General features: G+C 32.2%; 2 protein-coding genes across 3 annotated transcripts in view; both read right to left on the bottom strand.

Annotated features, from left to right (window-relative positions):
- LOC103835100 (probable disease resistance protein RPP1) overlaps positions 1-22,723 on the bottom strand; it is a 531,820-nt gene that overhangs the window by 397,918 nt on the left and 111,179 nt on the right. The window lies entirely within an intron of this gene.
- On the bottom strand, positions 295-8,918 carry LOC103835039 (probable N-acetyltransferase HLS1). Of its 2 annotated transcripts, XM_009111136.3 has the most exons (3): positions 4,585-8,914; positions 4,110-4,285; positions 295-4,031 (listed from the first exon to the last, which is right to left on the bottom strand). In XM_009111136.3, exons 1-3 carry the CDS (start codon positions 4,744-4,746, stop codon positions 3,158-3,160), a joined length of 1,212 nt encoding a protein of 403 aa, XP_009109384.1. In that variant the 5' UTR covers positions 4,747-8,914; the 3' UTR covers positions 295-3,157. The 2 variants fall into 2 exon arrangements, with proteins under 2 accessions (XP_009109384.1, XP_033133042.1); XM_033277151.1 differs by having other exon boundaries at positions 295-4,285; positions 4,585-8,918.

Genomic DNA, 22,723 nt, shown 5'->3' with positions numbered 1-22,723 from the left:
TTGTCCAAAAGTGTTTTGCAAGACCTTTCATTTATCACGTTTAATGTAATTTTATCGAGAACACACCTGATGTAAGACCATCTCCAATGTATTTCTTTATTTTTTCCTCTATAATAGAGAAACTCTATAATAGAGTTGAGTTTCTCTCCAATGTATTCCTCTATTTTTTTTCTCTAAAACGGAATATTCTTGTAATATTCTTTTTTTATTTTACATTTTACACCACTAACTTGTAAATGTTAAAAATTAACCCATTCATTATATTTTTTTAATTTTTTTCATAAAATTGCAATATTATTTAAACTAAACATTTTATTACAAAAGACATTAGACAAAAAAAATAAAACAAAGTACCATTATCTAACAATCATTATTACTAAATGTTTCTCATAAATGATCAATTAATGCATTCCGAAGTGAGAAATGAGCTTTTTTATCTTTGATTTTTCTGAATCGACTTAGAAACTCTAGGAATCGGTTATCTTCATTATCTGGTATTTGGACTTCCGGAGGTGGAGATTCTCTTCCAATTCCAATCGGTGCATCGAGATCACGCTCGTCCTCAGTAATCATATTATGTAAAATTATACATGTAGTCATTATATCATGTAGTACTTTTTTTCCAAAAACGTACCTGCCTTTCACAATCGCAAAACGTGATTGTAAAACTCCGAATGCACGTTCTACATCTTTTCTACATGCTTCTTGTTGTGTTGCAAAATATTTTTTCTTTGGAGTATTAAGTTGTTTTAATATATTGTATTGATTAATATTTAAATAAAAAGTCTTTGAGTTTTAAATAAAATAATAACTTTTTATTTTATTTTAATTATAATTGACTTTTAAATAAATAATAATATTTTTATTTTATTTATAACTATAGTTATAAAAATTAATAATTAGTACGTAAACAAAAAGGTGTGATTTTATATTGTAAGAATTGTATTTCTTCATACACAAGTATTTTAGTTACAATCATAAAAAAATTAGAGGAGTACTTTGTAAATAAAAAAGTTTGCCTTAGAGAAATGCTATTTTTTCCCTTAAATATAGAGGAAAAAATAGCAATCTCTATTTTAGGGAAAGAAATAGGGGTGGATTGAAGCTAATTTTACTCTATTATAGCATTTAGAGGTAAATATAAGGATGGGTTGGAGATGCTTTTCCATTAGTAGAAACATTTTATTTTAACAAAATAAAAAGACCAAAAAAGTAGGTTTGCAAGTTTCCCTAATGTTCACTTTTTTTTTTTGCTTTGTTTTGTTTTGTTTTGGACTTGCACTACGGCCCATGTTGGGCCGTTATTTCATATCCGTCTACTTTTCTCTTCGTCCAAATGTTTATATCCTAGTGCTTGTGTAGTAGTGTAGCATCACGTCACGTCTAAGCCTAATATGTAGGCGTACTAATATGTGTGTATATATAATTCTCAAACTGTTGCATTAAATTTGTATCGTGCTACTGGTGCTTATCTTCTCTCTTCGTATATTTGCTTTTTAAGAATCTTAAAGATTCACATGATCGTCTACTTGAGAACCCCGTGAAGACTTTCTTTTTCTAGCTAGAAAATCTTAAGATTCACATGATCGTCTGGTTTTCAAAATTTATATACCCAAGGTAGCTCTAGTCATTTATATATGGTAAATCAAAAAAGTTTAAATCACTTCGTATCAAAGATAGCACTAGACTCTATACAAGCCTGACTCTATATATGATAAAGTCCGTCATAATCGAGCTGATTTCAAATCCATGAAACTTGTAATTTATATCTTGTGTATTGTATTTTGTTAGCGAACCATATGTATGATTTGCTGTTAATCATTGAGACTGAACTTCGAGAAAGAAATGATAATTAATCTGCATGTTTAGCACACACAAAAAAACTAATCTGCATGCAAGGCTACATGTCTTGTAATTAGCACCAAGTCAAATCGAATCCGATTAACCACCAAAACGTTCTTGCATAAACTGCCACGAAAATGCTATATGTAATAAACGCACAACAGCTAGAAACCAAACCTCCGGTCAATATACGCACGTATATGATAATGTTTATAACTGAAATATAATCCACAAACACAAAGTGGTAAGTTATCTCCACATGTCTTATTATGCGATGAAGGAGACCTTATTGTATAAACTTTCTCTGACTCGATCGGTGCTCACGACTCGACAATACCTCTTTGGACAAGGACACGTTCTCAAACCTGATTCAAAGGTTTCTATCATGCTACTGCAACACAACAAAAGAAACATATAAATCACATATAAATCTATCAGTCTAACTTCTTTGGGACCATTAAATGGAGAAGATGTGCGGTCCATGACATTGATATTCATATCATTTTACACGTAAGACTGCCGATATCTAAAGGTGTTTTTATCCTCCAATATCCATCAATGATCAACCTCGAATTAGCAAAGTACTAAGAACCAAATCCCACCTAAAAAAGAACAACTAAACTAATATACACCATACCAAAAAAAATAATATATATATATATATACACCATACCGTATTTTTTTCTCTTAAGAAAATGTGTATCTTAGTTGATATTCAAAAGGCTCATACAAATAGTGATTTTAATTGGTAACTTTAATCAACAATGGGTAGTAAGATTCCTGGAAATTAGTGGCTTAGTATATTTTATTCGGCAATATTTTTTTAAAAAACGTGGAACTTAAAACGAATAATTATACATTTACAGGTTATGACACAACTGTGGTAAGGTTATCTTTATCGTTAATACATTCTGTACATCCATCTTCTTCTACTCTCATAATTGTTTTTTTGTCGGAAAGATTATCATACTAACATGATATAATTAGTTCATTCTATGTATCAATGCCGTCATTAAAGTTCTCTGTACGTATATATAATTTTATTAACATGGCCCGAGAAAAAGTATCTTGAAAAGCTAGTTCCATTTACAAGACAAGAAAACACAAACCCCAAAAGTAGGAGATTTTGCCTCTTACCACTAAGTTATTTATAACAACACCCACATCAAAAAAAAAAGATTACTAATCCTAAAACTGAACCCATCAAGAACTTAAAGAACAAAACAAGAGTTTACAAGAAACCCCCCTGATACTTTTTTTTTTTTGAAACCCCCCTAATATATATATGACATGAAGGTTGTAATAAGTTTTAACTTTAAAATTCTCTAGGATCCACAAAGATTGAAGTGCCAGGTAGTGACTTAGTCCAGTCACCAACAACACCATCACTATAGTCTTCTCCAAGCCGTTTAATACACCATAGATCTTCGTCACACGATAGTACTTTCCAGTGAGGTATCCCTTGCCGCAACGGCTCTTCTCCGGCAACTTCTGCCGCCACAACACCACAACCTCCTTTCTTCGCCATGTTATGTGCATGACCACACAATGACTTCACCATCTTTGTTGCACGTGGGCCTTCTCCTCCGATACCGTACATAAAATGAAGACCAAACGGTTTAAAAACTGACGGTATCGAAGGAAGTTTCAAAAACGGCAGCGTTTTATCAACGACACGAGTCGTCTTAGCCACTACACGTCTCAACCTCGACGCGCCACGAACCTCCAACCGAAACGAGTCTTTACAGTTCCAAACGCTCAACACAGCCCATGACTCGGGTGGATACTCCAGAAACTTTGCCGAACCGGGCCATGATCCTGACCCGGACCCATAACAGCTGCCACGTGGCACCGCTACAAAAGTCCCGAGAGAGAGTTTGTTGTTCAACACCGAATCAATATCCCGCGGAAAAAACTCTGTTGTACTGAAACGGAGCCGGTACAGAGATTCTGCGTCAACCGGGTCCAGTTTGATGATGGTTACTTGATGTGAGACGTTAACCCGGTGGGCGTAAACCGGATTAACCAAAATGGACGGTTTACGGAACTTGGAGTAACCGCACTTTCCCGTGAAAAGATTAATGGAAGCTTGGTTATCGTTTTCAGTTGCAATATACGAATATTCTGCGCCGGTTTGCGTAAACCATTCTTCCATCATCTTCACGAGCTTAAACCCTATCCCTTCCCTCCTGCATAAAACCATAATTAACGTGTAAATAATTATAACTTTTTTTTGTAATTGCGCGATTAGTGGGAGTAACGGAAACCTATGAGAGGGAGAGACACGGAGGCCCAAAACGTAGGCGAGTTTAGTGTAAAGAGGTTTAACGGTGTCGTTTTGGGATTTATGATTTAAATCGAGTTTTATGCCACATGTAACGGTTTTGATGCAACCTCTAATCATGCCCACTATCTCCTTCTTCTCCGTACCCATCTCAGCCACCTGTTACAACCATATTAAATTTTTCCGTTATTAAATTTGTTTTTTTCTTAACCTTTATGGATAAATTGAAAAGTATGTAACTTTATGTTTATGGTTAGCTACACGATATATTTGGTTGAGAAAATATAAATGATGAGCCTTTTGATCTTATCAAGAGTAGGATAATAAAATATGATGAAACAAAAAGTGAGCAATTTTTTTTTATATTAAGCAAATGGGTTTTTGGATTAACCAAAGGTTGAGAAATCAATAACCTCATAAGTAGAAAAAAAAAACAGGTTGGGAAGATAAGTAATTACCAACATAAGAAAAGAAGGTGAATGTCGGATCCTACAAAGCGGGTCACCCAAAAGGTCGGTGAAGAGAGAAAGCTTGCCGCTTGGTCCGACCTCGCACCGTCGTTCTACATCCTCCACACCGGCTAAGTCTCTGCTAGGGTCGTATTCTCTAACCACTATCATAGTTGCTTTCTAGAGAGAGAGAGGGAAGAAAGAACAGAGCAAGGAGAAGAAGAGAGAGTTGAGAGGAAGAGTGAAGTAGATAGGGTTTTATATAGGTAGGAAGGTGAGAGTGGAAACAAGAGAAGTAAGGGAAGATTAATCGGGATATAAGTATTTATATAAACGATATGTATATAACGTGAGATATAAGTAAAGAAGCTACAATAGTTTATAGGATTTGGATTTAAAAAAAAAAGATAAAAAGAGTTTATTTCCGGCTACTTTTTATTTTATTTATGATGAGCTTTTTTTGTCAAAAATTTATGATGAGCTTAAAAAGTTGGAGAAGCCGAGTAGTTCATGACTGATAAGAGGTTTAAAGATCTCAATCCTATATATGGTCTCTACAGTTTCCATTTTGTTTTACTCCATTTTGTAATTAGAAATATTCGTTAGTTCTAAACAGTAAGCAAAATCTGACCAGTACAACTTACTAGTGATTAGGGAAATACTAAAAATGTATTGAAAATTTGAAAAATTCTGACAAAACATGTAGTTTAATAGTGCATAATATTTATCATAAGTTTGTATTCATAATACTCATCATAAGTTTGTGTTATATGACACCATCAAAATTTAAATTAGCATAGTTGAAAAAACAGTATTGAGTTTAAAAAATCATAATATATATTATTAAATTCATCTTATAAAGTCATATGATAGTGTTAAAATAGTTATAATATATATTAGTATATTCATCTTTATAAAACATATGCCTTTAACTACAATAGTTTGTTCAAACGAGGGAAGACAAAATATAGTATGTACTCTCTCTGTTTCAAAATATTACATATTTTAGATTTTTTACATATATTAATAAAACACATTAAATTTATACAATTTTTTGTGATTATTTTTTTTCCAAAGCCAATAAAAATCTAATAAGTGCAATTATTTTTTTGAAGTTTGCAATTAGTTAGTAAAATATACATTGAAAATGTAAAAATAGATCGGGATAGAGTATAAGGTAAATTATGGTTTAGTTACAATATTTGTCTAACAAAGAAAAAAATAGATAAATTTAAGTATTTTTAATAATTCTCCGCGAAGTTAAAATAGCAGTATTTTGAAAAATAGTGGGCTTCAGTGTACTAATGATGAGTAGCGCTTAATGGTGATTAAGACGAGCCTTGATGTGGAAAACTTGCCCAAAAGGAATAGTTGTAAGTGGGAGTGAGAAGTGGAAATGGCGGCTATGTCTGCGTTAACTCATCATGGTTTTTCTCTCTTTTCGTTTTCCTTTTCCCATAAACTTACACATATTAACTTCTACATCACCACTCGAAAGTAATCATTTGCTCTCAACCCATCATTTACAAATAATCACTACTCCTTCTGTTATCAAAAGTAAATTTTTTTTAGTTTTTTATTTTATTTTACAAAGATAAATTTTCTATATTTTTAAGATATTTTTTATATTTTTGAATTGATTAGATTTAATTGGTAGAGAGTAATTGGAAAGTGTATAGAAAAATAAATAATAAATTAAACGGTAAACATTTATTATATTCTTAATAAACGTGAAATCTCTAGAAAATCTTACTTTCGGAAACATGTGTAGTATTTATTTTCCTTTTCAACATACAAATTATCTATTCGCTAACTTATTTTCCTTTATAATTGTAAAATGTAGACAACGAGTTTGTGCCAAATAAAATTTTAAATCCCGATAAAAGTAGATGGCTATAATTTTGCAAGAGGAATAAAAGTATTCTATCTTTTTCTAAAAATTATTAAAAAAATAGAATGCATTGAATAAGTTCCGAATTTTAAAAGGAAATTAATCAATTCCAAATTAACCAAACAAAGAAAATCATGCTTACTGTGTCATTTTGGAGATAATAAACCCCAAATCATCGTTTTTTAATTATATAAGAGTATTATGGCTCTACAGAAGTAGTCTATACTAGTCATATGTTGCCACATGTCGGTTTTTTATCTTTGGTGATGTCAAAATATTAATTTTTCAATAACCAAAATTTAAACCCTGGTGATTTCACCATATTAAACTTTTGTTCTCAAATTAATCACCACTAACCCACAAGCCATGGTTCAAATCACCGTTTACCGCCAGTATTCTTCTCGAGAATGTTTTTCAAAACTAGTTCCAGTCGATATTTGTTTATAAGTGGAAACTAGAGAAGAAACACCACACTCACGAAAATTAAATAATAACATAAACATGTAACCAGACAAATAAACGGCACACTTGACGTGCCCCCTCAAAATATATAACATATAGTTCAGGTTGGTAGGTGATTAATATTGTCGAGCACTAACATATATATTTTACACGAACCAACTAATATCAAAAATTTTGATCATGACATTATCATATACTTTAGTTGAGCCGTGTACAACACAATGGGTCATTATTCTAATTAGCAATTACGAACATACACGGTGATTAAATAAATTCGTATCAAATTGAAATTATGTTTAGTGCAATCGGTTGAAGTATCATCGATTGTAATCATTTAACTGAAATGTGTATTATATGTAAGTTTGAATCTAAAAAGCCCGTGGTCCATAAAATACTTAAGTAGACACCAATATAGTGGTGGTTATTTAGTTTGCTTTATTCAATTATCAATGTGCTTGACAATAAATATATATATTCAACAAGATTACTAAAGCTAAAGTAAAAATAGGTATTTTTTTTTCTTTTTTTAAATGCTTGGTTTTTATATCAAAATAACATGTTACATAATGGTGAAGGACGCATGTAACACTCGGCCGTCCACGGCTAATAAGCCATCAAAGTTTGCTCATTCGGTTCATGGATTCCGTCCCGATCGATAGAAGGTACGTTAAGTTTTTTGAAAATTCGAAATCATTGTTTATTAGTCCTGCAACTACTACATAACCTTTTTTCGTGCTTTGTTTCACTCCAATAGTATCGCGAATTACTTCTCGATATGTCACCCATCTTTTCACTACTCCAGCTCAAGCACGCTTAATCTTATAGTTTTAATGGATGTGTGACGGAAGAAATAAGTGCACTTTGTTAACATAGGTAACCAAATCAATTCTATTAAGCATTTTCATATACCACAAATCTGGATGTACAATCCATCCATCTCAGAGAACACAACGCTCTCGTTGCGTCCCAAGATCGTTACCCATATTAGTGTGAGTCCTCACTGACTCCACACTCATTTAGATTCGACTCTAATACCACTTGTAAAGCCACGACTACGCACGGTTAATGGACTGTCCACACCAGCTCACTCGGTCTGTGGGTTCCATCCCGTTCGACGAACGGTGTATTAATTTTTCTGAAGGCTCGAAATCATTGTCTACAGACCATGCAATCACCACATAACCTTTTTCCGTGCTTTGGTCTCACTCACATGATATCACAAATCATTTCTTGAACGGTCACCCATCCTTCCACGACTCCAACTCAAGCACGCTTAACCCTGGAGTTCTAAACGGATGTGTGACAGAAAAGATAAATGCACTTTAATGAGATAGAAAATCAAATCAATTCTCTTAAATATTTCCATATACCACAAACTGAGATGTAACAATGTCATCCACATATGGAAAAATCTAACAACAAACTAAATGAAAAACCATAATAAGTGAAGACTGAACAACATCATCAGTAGATACTAAGCGATAGCCCCACAATAAAAAGTAAATAAACAAAGACTGCTCCTAATTAAAAGCCAGCGAAACATATAAACAAAACAAAGACAAGCCTGAGTTCGAGATTATTTCCTTTCTGAGCTAAAAAAGGAGCATATAAACCTGAGAATACATGCATCTATGATCATATCTATACCGAAAACAACACTAAGAACCAACCGCTTTCATTTTTATAAGAGTACGAAAATTTCAAAATCCACCTTGCGCCAAAACCAAGATAAAACAATCCTTAATACTAGTATTCCAATTCAATCCAAACAAAGAAACAACCAAGGAACCAAACCTAATTCACATAACCAATTCAAACAAGCATATCTTAACAGAAAAACATATGCCTACAGATCTACAATCACTATAATAAAAGAGACAAAGACTCGAGGCACGCGACTTGCAATGGAAAGGACGGAAGAAACATTGAGAACCCACTCCACATATCGAGCCACCATAAAAAATCCCCCGGGAACACGCTCAAATCTCTTAGAAACACAAAGAGTTATAAGAACAACTTTTCTTATTAGCTTTAGAAACTACTCAAAACTAAAGCTCTCAATATGTTTCACTTAGATCATATAGAACACCTCTCCATTAGACCTATATTTATATGAAAGACAATTCCCTTTAACATGTGGGATATGGAAAACACAAACCTAACCTAAATAGAAACTTCATTTTCCTATTTCTAGGTTTCCTTATTGTGTTTATCTTAACATATTAAACATCTAATAATATGTTAAGTTTCCACAAGCTTAGAATTATCCAACATTCACCCCCTTAATTCCAACTTGAATTAGGGAGATCAATTTCTTGAACTCCGATTAAGCTCCTCATTTGCCTGAACTCAATCATCAAGTAATCATACTCCACCGCACCATGGTGTGGGAATCCACCCATTGGATTCACATCTTTCTCAAGGTTAGACCGGATGCTCTCCTTGCTTCCGTACCGCTTCTTCTTAGAATCGGCCCAGTTCTTGTAGAACCTTCTCATGACCTCTTCACTTAAGTTGCGATGAGTCTTGTGGCTGAAGCTTACTGCGATGATAACTCTGGTCACATCCGCCATCTTGCGTACGTGAGCTCTGGGAAGGATGTCGGCCTTCTGCTCAACACCCAACTGATTTATCTCTAGTTCATCTTCAGCCTTTGAGAACCTTGACTCCATTGGTACGTGCGTTGTGTCACACGCTTCCACATTTGTGTCACACACTCCTCCGTGAGTCGTGTTGCACACTCCTCTGTGAGTCGTGTTGCACACTCCTACGTGAGTCGTGTTACACACTTCCATCTTTGTGTCACACAGGATTCCTTGAGTCGTGTTGCACACTCCTACGTGAGTCGTGTTACACACTTCCATCTTTGTGTCACACATGATTCTTTGAGCATACCTCTCTTGCTTTATTCTGATTCCGTCTGCTCCTTGAATCACCTCTATGCCAAGATAGTACGTTAGCTTACCTAAATCTGACATCTCGAACTTCTTAGACATCTCCTCCTTGAATTGCCTAATCATCTTAAGCGAAGTTCCTGTCACAAATAGATCATCAACGTAGATGGCTATGATCAAGACGTCTCCACCTTGAGTCTTGCAGTACACTGATGGTTCCTTCGTGCACTTTTCAAAAGTAACCACACCCTTTCCTACAATGTCAACACACGATCCATCACCAAACTTCACCTTCCCTTTGGTGTTGAGATTCAAACTCGAAAAGAACTCCTTGTTCTCTGTCATGTGATTGCTCGCTCCATTATCCAAATACCAGACACTTGCATTGCCTTTGTCGATATCAAGATTCTTCGGAATCACCTTATCTTCGTTCAAAAACACCACCTCGTGTACATAGAGTGCATCGGCCTCTTCTGTCTCGTTTAGGTTGGTTTCTTGATCCTTCTCTGTCTTTTCTGGACAAACAGTTGCGTAGTGACCAGGCTTGTCACATCTCCAACATATCAGCTTTGAATGATTCTTCTTCGAGTTGTTATCTTCGGTGTGTGACGCACGGTTTTGGATGTGTGACCTACCTCGACCTCTGCCTCTACCGTTCTGTCCTCTTCCTCTACCACGAGAATTCTCATAGCCCCTCTGACTATGCTCTTCATTGTTCGAAAACATCAGCTTCCCTTGGTCTTCTTTCTGAGTTTCTTCTCCTACACGCTCCTCGTACGCCTTAAGCCTTCCAACTATGTCTTCAAACCCCGTCGAGTTGAGATCTAGGACTTGCTCAAGTGATGCTACGATCTGGATATACTTGTGTCTTGGAAGACCCTTCAAGAACTTCTTGACCATCTTGGATTCTTCTATGTTTTCTCCCAACGAGGTTGCTTTGGATGATAGGCCCAATATCTTTCCCGCGAAGTCATCGACCGTATCTGAATCATCCATCTTCAACCTGTCAAACTCTGTCATCAACGTCTGAAGTCTCACCTCCCTTACACGATCAGCTCCTAGGTGTCGCGACTTGATGGCGTTCCAGATCTCTTTTGATGCGGTTTGTTCTCCCACCTGGAGAAGCAATGTTTCGGGAACAGATTGAAACAAAAGAGCTATCGCAACATCGTTCTTATTTTGATCATCTGAACCAGGTTCGATTGTGTCCCACACTTCATGAACACGTAGTAGAACCTTCGTCCTCATCGACCAAACTGTGTAGTTTGTCGATGACAACATCGGACATTGGATGGATGTAGATCCAAAGTCCTTCGTGCGTGGAGCCCTAGTCACGTCAGCCATCTTGCCGTCGCGATCTCTTGTTCACAAGCACCAGGATCTTAAGCTACAACTTAAGCTTAGATCGAGTCTCCAACCTGAGGCTCTGATACCAATTCAAATCTCTTAGAAGCACAAAGAGTTATAAGAACAACTTTTCTTATTAGCTTTAGAAACTACTCAAAACTAAAGCTCTCAATATGTTTCACTTATATCATATAGAACACCTCTCCATTAGACCTATATTTATATGAAAGACAATTCCCTTTAACATGTGGGATATGGAAAACACAAACCTAACCTAAATAGAAACTTCCTTTTCCTATTTCTAGGTTTCCTTATTGTGTTTATCTTAACATATTAAACATCTAATAATATGTTAAGTTTCCACAAGCTTGGAATTATCCAACATTTATTGTGTTTATCTTAACACATTATCCAGATCGGAGAATGAGAGATGTCAATCAAAGTCCCACATTGGATAATTAGACAAGGAGTGTCTAATATATAAAGAGATGTCCAACTCTAATAGTACGAGGCCTTTTGGGATGGAAACCAAAAGTAAAACTATGCGGGCTTGCTAATTAGACCCAAAGTGGACAATATCGTACTAATCGGATAATATAGAGTTGGACATGGGATTTCACAATCCCAACAATTGATTCAGATACGGTCAATGACTTCGCGGGGAAGATATTGGGCCTATCATCCAAAGCAACCTCGTTGGGAGAAAACATAGAAGAATCCAAGATGGTCAAAAAGTGCACGAAGGAACCATCAGTGTACTGCAAGACTCAAGGTGGAGACGTCTTGATCATAGCCATCTACGTTGATGATCTATTTGTGACAGGAACTTCGCTTAAGATGATTAGGCAATTCAAGGAGGAGATGTCTAAGAAGTTCGAGATGTCAGATTTAGGTAAGCTAACGTACTATCTTGTTTCTTGTGATAGACTCCAACTCGAAAAGAACTCCTTGTTCCCTGTCATGTGATTGCTCGCTCCATTATCCAAATACCAGACACTTGCATTGCCTTTGTCGATATCAAGATTCTTCTATGTTTTCTCCCAACGAGGTTGCTTTGGATGATAGGCCCAATATCTTCCCCGCGAAGTCATCGACCGTATCTGAATCATCCATCTTCAACCTGTCAAACTCTGTCATCAACGTCTGAAGTCTCGCCTCCCTTACACGATCAGCTCCTAGGTGTCGCGACTTGATGGCGTTCCAGATCTCTTTTGATGCGGTTTGTTCTCCCACCTGGAGAATCAATGTTTCGGGAACAGATTGAAACAAAAGAGCTATCGCAACATCGTTCTTCTTTTGATCATCTGAACCAGGTTCGATTGTGTCCCACACTTCATGAACACGTAGTAGAACCTTCATCCTCATCGACCAAACTGTGTAGTTTGTCGATGACAACATCGGACATTGGATGGATGTAGATCCAAAGTCCTTCGTGCGTGGAGCCCTAGTCACGTCAGCCATCTTGCCGTCGCGATCTCTTGTTCACAAGCACCAGGATCTTAAGCTACAACTTAAGCTTAGATCGAGTCTCCAACCTGAGGCTCTGATACCAATTCAAATCTCTTAGAAACACAAAGAGTTATAAGAACAACTTTTCTTATTAGCTTTAGAAACTACTCAAAACTAAAGCTCTCAATATGTTTCACTTAGATCATATAGAACACCTCTCCATTAGACCTATATTTATATGAAAGACAATTCCCTTTAACATGTGAGATATAGAAAACACAAACTTAACCTAAATAGAAACTTCCTTTTCCTATTTCTAGGTTTCCTTATTGTGTTTATCTTAACATATTAAACATCTAATAATATGTTAAGTTTCCACAAACTTGGAATTATCCAACACACGCAATCAAACACAAAGAAAAAAGAGAGAGAGAGATGCCTTTTTTGGTGACGTCAAGGAATGCCGACCACTAGAGAAATGGAAACTGAGATAAATTTTAATTGTGGCTAAAGAGAAAACAAAATATTAGGGAAATCCTTGGGGTATTTTTTGTTAATAACTGAAATAAGCCTTTTTTACCACAAAAATAAAGAAACTGAAAATAAGTTATGAGCTTAATGAAGATCCAAAATTAAAATAATATATAAATGAAAAGCATGGTTTTTAATGCGCCATTCATTACAAGTTTGAGCGAAAGGTTAAATCCAACTATGCTGTAATCTAACTAGTTTGTTAGTTTCCGAAAGTTCAATATACTACTGTATAAAATAGCTAAAATGAGATAATTTATTTTCTCATGGGTTTCTAATTCAATATTGGAAGTCTAGAGAGTCTTACTCATAATACCAATGATTTGTATGCTAATCTAACTGTTTCCTTCCGCACGTAGCTTGATTATAGTATCATTTTTACGTTTTCGATGTTGACAAAAATGCTTACGTTATGACATGAATATTGACACTTATCATTAAGCATAATCGCGATTAGACAATTATAAGGGTGCGTAATTTCCGGCGTTTGTTTCCGGCTCACTATACTATACAATACAGTGTGATAATATAATATCGTAATACATATGTCATACATTCTGTCGGATTAGAAACTGAAGATGTGATTTATTATCTTACACGAAAGACTTTTGTTAACTAATTGCGCGTATGGTTAATTAAACTATAATTAAAGAACGCCGTGGATCGCTTTGTAGTATTTTTGTATACCATGGACCACATCGTTCGACTCAAAGTGTCGAGTAATTAGGAGACAAGTTATTGTCTTCTTGGTCAACAATAACTTGTCTACAATTCAACACGTACCGTATAATATATGCTTATTATGTGAATAAGATTAACTACGACAGTTAGACAAACGATAAGAATACATAATAGTTTTAAGACAATTTCCTCGAAGATATCAAATGAGACGATCTTGATACATTATATCCCCGTCCATCTTTATGTAAATTATTTGACAAGAAAAAATCTCTATGTATAATAAACACTTAGCTAGATGTCCGTACGGTTTATTCAAATTTTAACCCTAATTTAATTGTAGCACATATACTTTTGTATTTGACAAAAGACAGCTATTATCGTAGGACCGGGGCAATACAATTCGCATTCACACAGGGCTGCATTCACATATATTTTCATCTCGTTTTTGGACATTTCAAGATAACATGTTTAGTTTGACAGTACGTATAATAGGTCCATTGAGCATGTCATTTTGAGTGAGGATTTTCTGCAAGACGATTCATATTAGCTATAATATTTATTATTTTACTATATATATATGTATCTGTAGGTTCTTCTTGGGCGTCGTAAGATCGTAACACATAATTATAGCGTAGTAAACTCATGGAGCGATGAACCGATGACACCCAATGGGTCCGAAAAAAATTGAAGTATTTGAAGCGGTGTGATTATTATATTGTGGTCACTAAGATACAACCATCACTACTAGCCAAAGCAGGTGAAATGTTGAATGATGAAATGGAAGAAAAATAATTGATCAAATATATATCTTAATAAAATGGAAGAAAAATAATTGATAACTGTAGAAATAAGATGTCACCACCATATGATCACATATATATCTTAATAAATAAGATATTATAAACATATTAAGTGGTATATTAATAACACTATCAACATCATTCAAATAATTAAAAAGTGTAAGAAACTTGAATTTAAAAATGACTAATGAGAAATCTGTAAATTTATGTTTGAACAATAGACCATAACACACATATAGAAAAATTAAAATTAAATAGATTAAACATTTAAATGTAATGTTATATAATCAAGAACATTGTAGTATATGTCTATTAGTTATGTTTGTAGCATAAAATTTAATAATCTATAGATGTTATTAATTATTTTATTTTTTATAGCTTCTAGTACATTACTTATACATATGTGTGGTTATTCGGTTTCATTTCTATAATTGGCAATTACTATTCTGAATTTTTTTTTATAATAAAATGCTTTGAATCAAATATGTATATTGTAGCAGATAAGATCTAGTTAGGGTTATTCGGTTTTGGCTTTTGAACGGCAGTAGCTGTTAATCAGTTGTTGGTTTTTCTTTTTATTTTTGAGGCTTTATTTGTTATTTTATATTTTAGTTTTGTAAAGAAATCAATAGTAATCTGTTTTTTTTTTTGTTTTGAAGTATATATGAGATAGTTTTCTTATTTAGAGTGTGATTGGTAAAAACAGAGAAACTGAAATGAATTTAAAATGGATGAACTGAGAGTAAAAATTATAAATTGGTTGAAATAGTAAAAAGGAATAAAAGGTGGAAATGAATGTAACTCTTTTCTTCCGCAAAACCATGAGAACAAAAAAAGGATTTTACTTTTGGTAAATAGTAACAAATGAAAAAGAATAAAAAATTATTTAAAAAATTCCATTTGACTAAATTTATAGCTAAAATGAGCGAAACTGTATTTGTAGCTAAAGTTTTTCGCTATACATGACTTTCATTCAGAACCTTAGTCTCTGTTTTATATGTCAAAATTTTGAAATGAATACATAGTTTTACTAAAAGCAAAATAAAAAATAACAAGTATGAAATAAAAGCATTTCCATCCACGAGTACGTTACTTAAAGTATCTCAATGACAAAATACAAATAGTTTTAATATAATTTAATAAGTAACTAAATTTTTAGTCTTTAAAACAAGCTCAACAAATGAAAAATTAAAGGCATTTTCAACTTCACTTCATATTCTACTCTAAAATAAAGTGGAAAATAAAATAAAGAACACAAAATAAAATTGTACTCCATTTATAAAATAATCTTTTTATTTTTTATTCAATATTCTATTTTCATTCTATTTTAGAATCTATATATATAAAGAAATGTTCGCCTCTCTCCCGTGAAGCCACGTCATCAATTCGTGCGTTCTGAGAGTGACACGTGTCCCATTTTATATTTAGAGCCAAAATAAATGAATGCAGTTAAGGGTAATTGAACCCAGCACCTCTAGCACTGGTAATTTTTCTTAGAACCACTAGGCTAAAGTCACTTTTTATAAATATGTGACCGCGAAAATACTTATTATCGTGTCAGCTGCAAGCCCATGCTTCTTTTGCTTGTGGCCAGGGCCGACACTGAACTGACGTCAAGATGAAGATCGTGAAGTTAAAAACTTTGCTCCAAACAGTTTTGCAATGTTTCCAACCTATATAACTTGATGCATATAATATATATCAAAATACATTTGTTGTACACGCTTTTATTAGTTTTGCTTTTAAAAGAAGGTATTTACGGTTATAAATGTTTTGTGCCAGTGAAGTAATGGTTGAAAAATCTCTATACATATGTCATTTTAAAATAACACCCAACTTCTATATATAATCAATACATATGTCCATGTTATATTCTAGACTAAATATTTTCTCTTTTAAAAATATAGAAAACAATTTTTTTAGTCTACAAGCAAATATTGTAGAGCAAGTATACATTATACAAAATAATATATATTTAAAATCCATACACAAAAACATAAAAGTTGTTATAGGCCTCTTTCTGACACATGCACACTCCACTACAAATAAAAATTAAAAAAAAAACAGTATTGTCATCAAACTTTGTCACAAATCCACATTTGTACATCTATAATTATGAGTTGGATAATTAGTTAATTTGATACAATACCAAAGCAAGAATAATCGACAAACAACTATACCACCGCATACTAATAAGTAAGATATAACAGATAACCAAATTCTTGAATCTTAAAATAAATTTCAACTCGAGCATTTAGTGAATATCAAATTAACTAATATCCCGCCCGTAGGGCGGGCCGACCCTAGTAATATATGAAGTAATGTTGGAAATGCTCTAACAAATATCACAAAAGTATCTTGATTGATACTTTGTTGGAGTTCTAATCAATGAAGTTTCTTTCTTCTTTTCTACTTCTTATAATTGTTTTCAATTCAATAATGTTTAGATACTCTTAAATACTAGTTTACTAGGTTAAGATCCGCGCCTTGCGCGGAATGAACATTATATATATAAATTATTTTATATATTATATCCTTATAACATATTATGAAATAATAAATATATATTGAATAATTAAAAAGTCATTATCTACTACTTATATAATTAAATTGGTGCGAACATATAAATAAATTTTATAAATCGAAAAAATATTTTTTCTATTTGATATGATACATAATTAAATTTAAATGATAGTAACATATATATGGTATATTTTAATATTAATATTTATTAGATGATGCTTATTGCTCATATTTTTTTTTTATCATTTGTATCTCTTATAGCAAAAAGTCTAAATTAGTGATAACAAAATTTTCACTGTGGGATTAATGGTTTAAGTAATTTATAATATTTTAAGAAATTAAGTTGTCAATATTTTTTAAATTTTTTTATCAAAAAATTTTCAAAGTAAATTTCAAAATTAAGATATTTATGTATTTTTATATGGCATATAGTTTAATTTAAAATGATAAATATATTTATATATCTTTTATTTTTGATACTTATTAAATGAGACTTTCAACTTATATTATTTTTTAATTATTTGTATCATGTCATAACAAAAGTTTTAAATCATAGATCACAAAATTTGAATGTGAAACTTTTAACAGTTTTAGTAATTTATACTCGTTTTAAAAATTCAAAATATAATATATAAATAATTTTTTTAATTTTTATATATGGTTACTATGATTGTTTAGTTTATTTTAATAGCTTAAAATTAAACAAATATAATTATAATACACACTTATTTTTATCAAATCTTTATTATTTAAAATCATTAATTGTCATATATACTTTAGCCACATTAGGCAATTCCGTAATCTTATTTAAGGAAATAATGAAGCACTTTAATAATATATTTATTGGAGTTTAATAAAAAGCTTATTATATATTTAGATGAACCAACTTGTTTATCTAAGGATTCTAAGAATCATTCTAGTGATGACACGTGGCTACAAAAAATGTTGCAACGCTTTCCAAATAATATATAGGGGATATACTCCCATTGGACTTGCCCTTTAAGTACTAGTTTTCAATTAAAAGCGAAGTAAAAATAATCTGTGTTAAAAAAAAAAAGCAAAGTAAAAATAACAAGTAGGAAATAAGGTAGCTAATATATTTCCATTTGCCTTGTGGGGAATATAGAAAAGTTGATGTTGGCTACTTGATTAGGAACAAAAATATTAAATTAAAAATAAATATATAAGAGGGCTATTTCCACGCAAGTTGACCCAGAATCCCAAAGTATAATCTAACTAATTGATAGGGATAGATTTTAACTGGTGTAAGGAGTGGCTCGAGGAGTGACGTGGGTTTGTAACGAGCTTTCCGGAAGTATGAATATGAATATTATTATTACCACTTCCTCATAGACCTTACCTAAATAATTATATAATATTTTTTTGTTTTTAAGTAATACTTCTTTTTCCGTTCTGAAAAGTTTTATATTATAGAAAAAACTTTTGTTTTAAAAAGATACATATTTTATATTTTCAATACAATTTTATCAACTAATAATTAAAAATTATAGAGAATATAAAATTACAAAAAACTATGCATTTATAGTTAAATTTTAATATATTTTATTAAAAATATGAAAGTTCTAAAACATAGATCTTTTAGGAACGGAGAGAGTAACATTTTAGTTAATGGTTTTTGTTTTGAATTACATAACGTTTTCAGCTGTCAAATATAAAAGTTTTAATTTTATGCTATATAATTCTTTTTGTCATGCAATTTATTTTTACTGGTTAGTTTGATAATTATTATGTTTTTTTTGTTTGAAAATATATTAAATTAAATACTTTATTAATCAGTATGCACAATCTTAAAATGTTAGAGAGAGTATATAACTAGTGAAAACTTTATTTTATTTTAAACATCAATTATCATTAAAAAATTTAAGACATCATGTCAATATGCCAAAAAGCTTGATCATCTGCCATATCATCTGAATTATGATCTCGTCAATATCGAGACCTTCAAAATCTGATGATAAGTCTACCTATGTAAATTTTTGATAAAATATATATAATCAATTGATTTTGAAGACTAGTAAATACTCTATTAAATAGCAATCATTTTGATTATAACTGCATGATCATTCACGTGTATATGATGGATATTGCATATGCTTTCTTAGAAAGGTGATTAGTTATCGTGCCAACAGTATATATGTTGTTGTGTATTTTTGTTCCAGAAAATAAGTAACGAATATTTTTTCAAGCGTAACATATACATTTAGCTATTAATTGTTGCTTACCAACTAATTTGAAAGTATAGTAATGTTCTTTAAATTATCACTCAACGTTTATCGAGTTCGGCCTTTCTTCCGTGAATTATTCATTTGCAAATCATCTTTACTATTTCAAACGTCAATAGTAATAAAACCAACGTACATATATAATAAAGTGCATCTGGATCCAATAATCATGTGATGGCTATACAGGCTAATGACTTAACAATCTAACTGTTACACGAAAAAGCTACACATCAACTTAACTAAAGTAAGTTGATAAAACGATATACTAGTTGAGACCTGGGACTTGAGAGTTTTAAGTCTAGTCAAAAGCCTACAGAAGTCAGACCAAAATTTTGTTGTTTTCACCGACTTATGTCGGATAGAGTAAAATGACAATTAATCCAGCTGTGAATGTTGAGGGCACAAAGCGGCCGGGCAGAGACACACACTAAGGAAGTGTCATTTCAAGCATTTAATTCACACTAACTTAAATTCTCTTAGTTTTAGACTTTTAGTAGAAGTATTTTACTTTATTTTTTGTGCAGGTACGGGCCTTAGGCTTTGGGGAGATCACCAAGATTATCTGCATGTTGCCTACCAATATCCTGAAACAAACTTATGAATCGTTTCTATACGTCTAGGTTCATGCATTTATACCAAAACATGCCAATATACTTTTTCAAAGAAAACATGCCAATATACATACGATGGATAATATATTTTATGAGTTAATATTAGATTTGATTTGTATTGATGTTAACGGATACAGAATGGTTGTATTGATAAGTTTTTTACAAGTGTTGTTTACAAAGTTTAGAAGAAAACATAAAAATTAAACAGAAAACAAACTAATTTCGTTTAACTTGCATGTGTTAACAATGGGTTATAATTTCTTTTTTTGAAAAACAATGGGTTATAATTATAAACAGTTTTTTTTTCTGAAAAGATTGATAGAAATAGTTTTCTTTATGTTTTTAACATGTGTTAATAATTCATAATTATAATATTATGACGAGACCGAATGTTCCAAGAATTACTACGAGCCTCCGTCTAAGACTTTTAAGTATTAATTTTTAATTTGCGAATTTATATAAAAAGTGTAAATAAGGAAATATGTGTAAGATTGATGGATGATAATTAAGATTGCTTGAAATGACGTTTCATACAAAATCACGATGTTTGTGGCAGGAGCAATCAGAGATCTGCTATATAAGAAAGCAGAGATTTGTATAACCTTATCCCAATATACACTAAAATATCTACTAGTTAGTAGTGACTATCTATTCGATTTATTTTAGGGAAATTATGTGAGGTAACTATAAAAAAAAAATCACTAACTAACTAAAATTACACATTTTCTCTTCTTTTCTCTTCATATCTCTCTCTACCTTCTCTCTACAAAACTAAATTATCTTTTTCTCTTAGCTATTTCACAAATAAACTCTTTATTTTATTTGGAAAACAAACTTTGTCTATCAAACTGGCCTAGGCTCCTCGTCCAGAGATATCAATCTGTTTAACAAGAAGCAGGTTAAACTTGTGCCATTAATTGTAGTTGCCGAGGTGAATTTTTATCAAATAGACAAAAAAATATGTATTATAGGGTTAATATGGTTAGTTGGTGAAATAAGATAGTAGAGAGAAATAAGAACAGAAAGGAGAAAAGAGAGGATAATATAGTTTTTTTTTGTCTGGTTAATTATGCTATTACAAATTATGAGAAACATTACATAGACGATATTACAGCCGACAATTCTACCTGCCTTATGAGGATTCACGTCTGACTGCATCACCCTGAGTAGTCCTATGAGATCCATTCTTGACGGTACTCCTTGCGGTAATACTGAAGATCTCTTGTACGCATTTTATCTAATTTTCTGCATAATTCGCCTTCTCCATATTTAGTTAGTTGGTGAAATACATATTTTTTTGTTTATTTGGTGAATAATTGGACTTTGTTATAACAAAATTATTTGAGTGAAGAAAAGAAAATAGTCAAAGGAACAAGATGGGACTTCTGCTCGCAGTTGCAGTATTTTTGTTTCGGTGCCTCTTGGAGTAACTTGGAACTTCCCAAGTTTCTTGTTCCATAATCATATCATTGTACTAGAAATTACATTTGTCTAAATAGTAGGATAAAGCTAACCATTAATGTCAAAAAAGCTAACCACTATTAATCCGGAAGAGACTACTAGGACAGGCAGCTACTAACAATAAAAAAAATCCATAAATTATGTCAGCGAACAAGATAATTGTCTACTTACGACATTTCCAATATCATTCTATATTTTACTTTAAAATTAAAAAAATAGAATAAAAAATGAGTAATAAACAAAAAATAAAAGGATTATTCCATTTTAGAATAATATTTTTATTTTTTTGTTTATCATTCTATTTTTCACTATATTTTTTCATTTAAAAGTAAATTATAGAGTGGGATTGGAGTTTTGGAGATGCTCTTGGCCAAAATAACTAGTGAAATATATAGTACAAACACATGTAATGATACTTGGTTGCAGTTGACTTATTCTGTAATGCAGATCAATATACTATTAAACAAAAACTGCTTATTTTCAGAATAATGCTTACACTAGTATTCTTGCAAATGCCAATATATTAATCTATGCATTAAGTTTAATATATTTTTCTCTAATTATAATGATTAAGATATTTCTTCTATCCACTTGTCTTTCCATACGAATGATAAAAGTGAGAGACATGGAGCGATGTCTAGTGAGTACTGACGACAAGAAATGAAGTGTATATGTATATTGTTACTTCAATCTCATCGTCCTCTTCATGACGTTCGTCTTGTCAAATCAAAGCCCATATCATCATATCGTTCTCATGATCATGATAAATCATCAACCATGAAAATGCATGTGAGGATGAGCAGACGACACAAGTAACATCAATACCGATTCTCTTGTGAACATGTTTGTTCTCTTTATAGTACATACACGTCGTAACCATGTTTAGTAAAAGCTTTGGTTAACAACTGGAGAGATATACGGAAAATCTTGATTAACATTAATTATTTAGATTGGTAACATGTTTTACACTTGATGTAGTTTGAGTTAGGAGTATTAATGATAAATGTTACAAATCATGATTTGATTATAAATTTCTGATCTTGTTTTTGAATTATACTTTCACAAGGTTGAGTTATACTTTGAGTTATCTCTTTTACAAAATCAACAAATCAAATAGTAAATCAAATCAAAGAAAATTGTATAAATAGCGCTTGATTTGACTTGAGTTCGTATTTTTGTTTGGTTGTCCAAGTTTTTTACATTTTAATTTTCTAAAGAAATTTATCAACTTTGAAACATGGCAATTGTCCAACAT

This window comes from Brassica rapa, chromosome A08, assembly GCF_000309985.2.
Source record: "Brassica rapa cultivar Chiifu-401-42 chromosome A08, CAAS_Brap_v3.01, whole genome shotgun sequence".
In the NCBI taxonomy this organism is placed as follows: domain Eukaryota; kingdom Viridiplantae; phylum Streptophyta; class Magnoliopsida; order Brassicales; family Brassicaceae; genus Brassica; species Brassica rapa.
The sequence above is the reverse complement of the archived record's forward strand: the minus strand, read 5'-3'. Positions and strand labels throughout refer to the sequence as shown.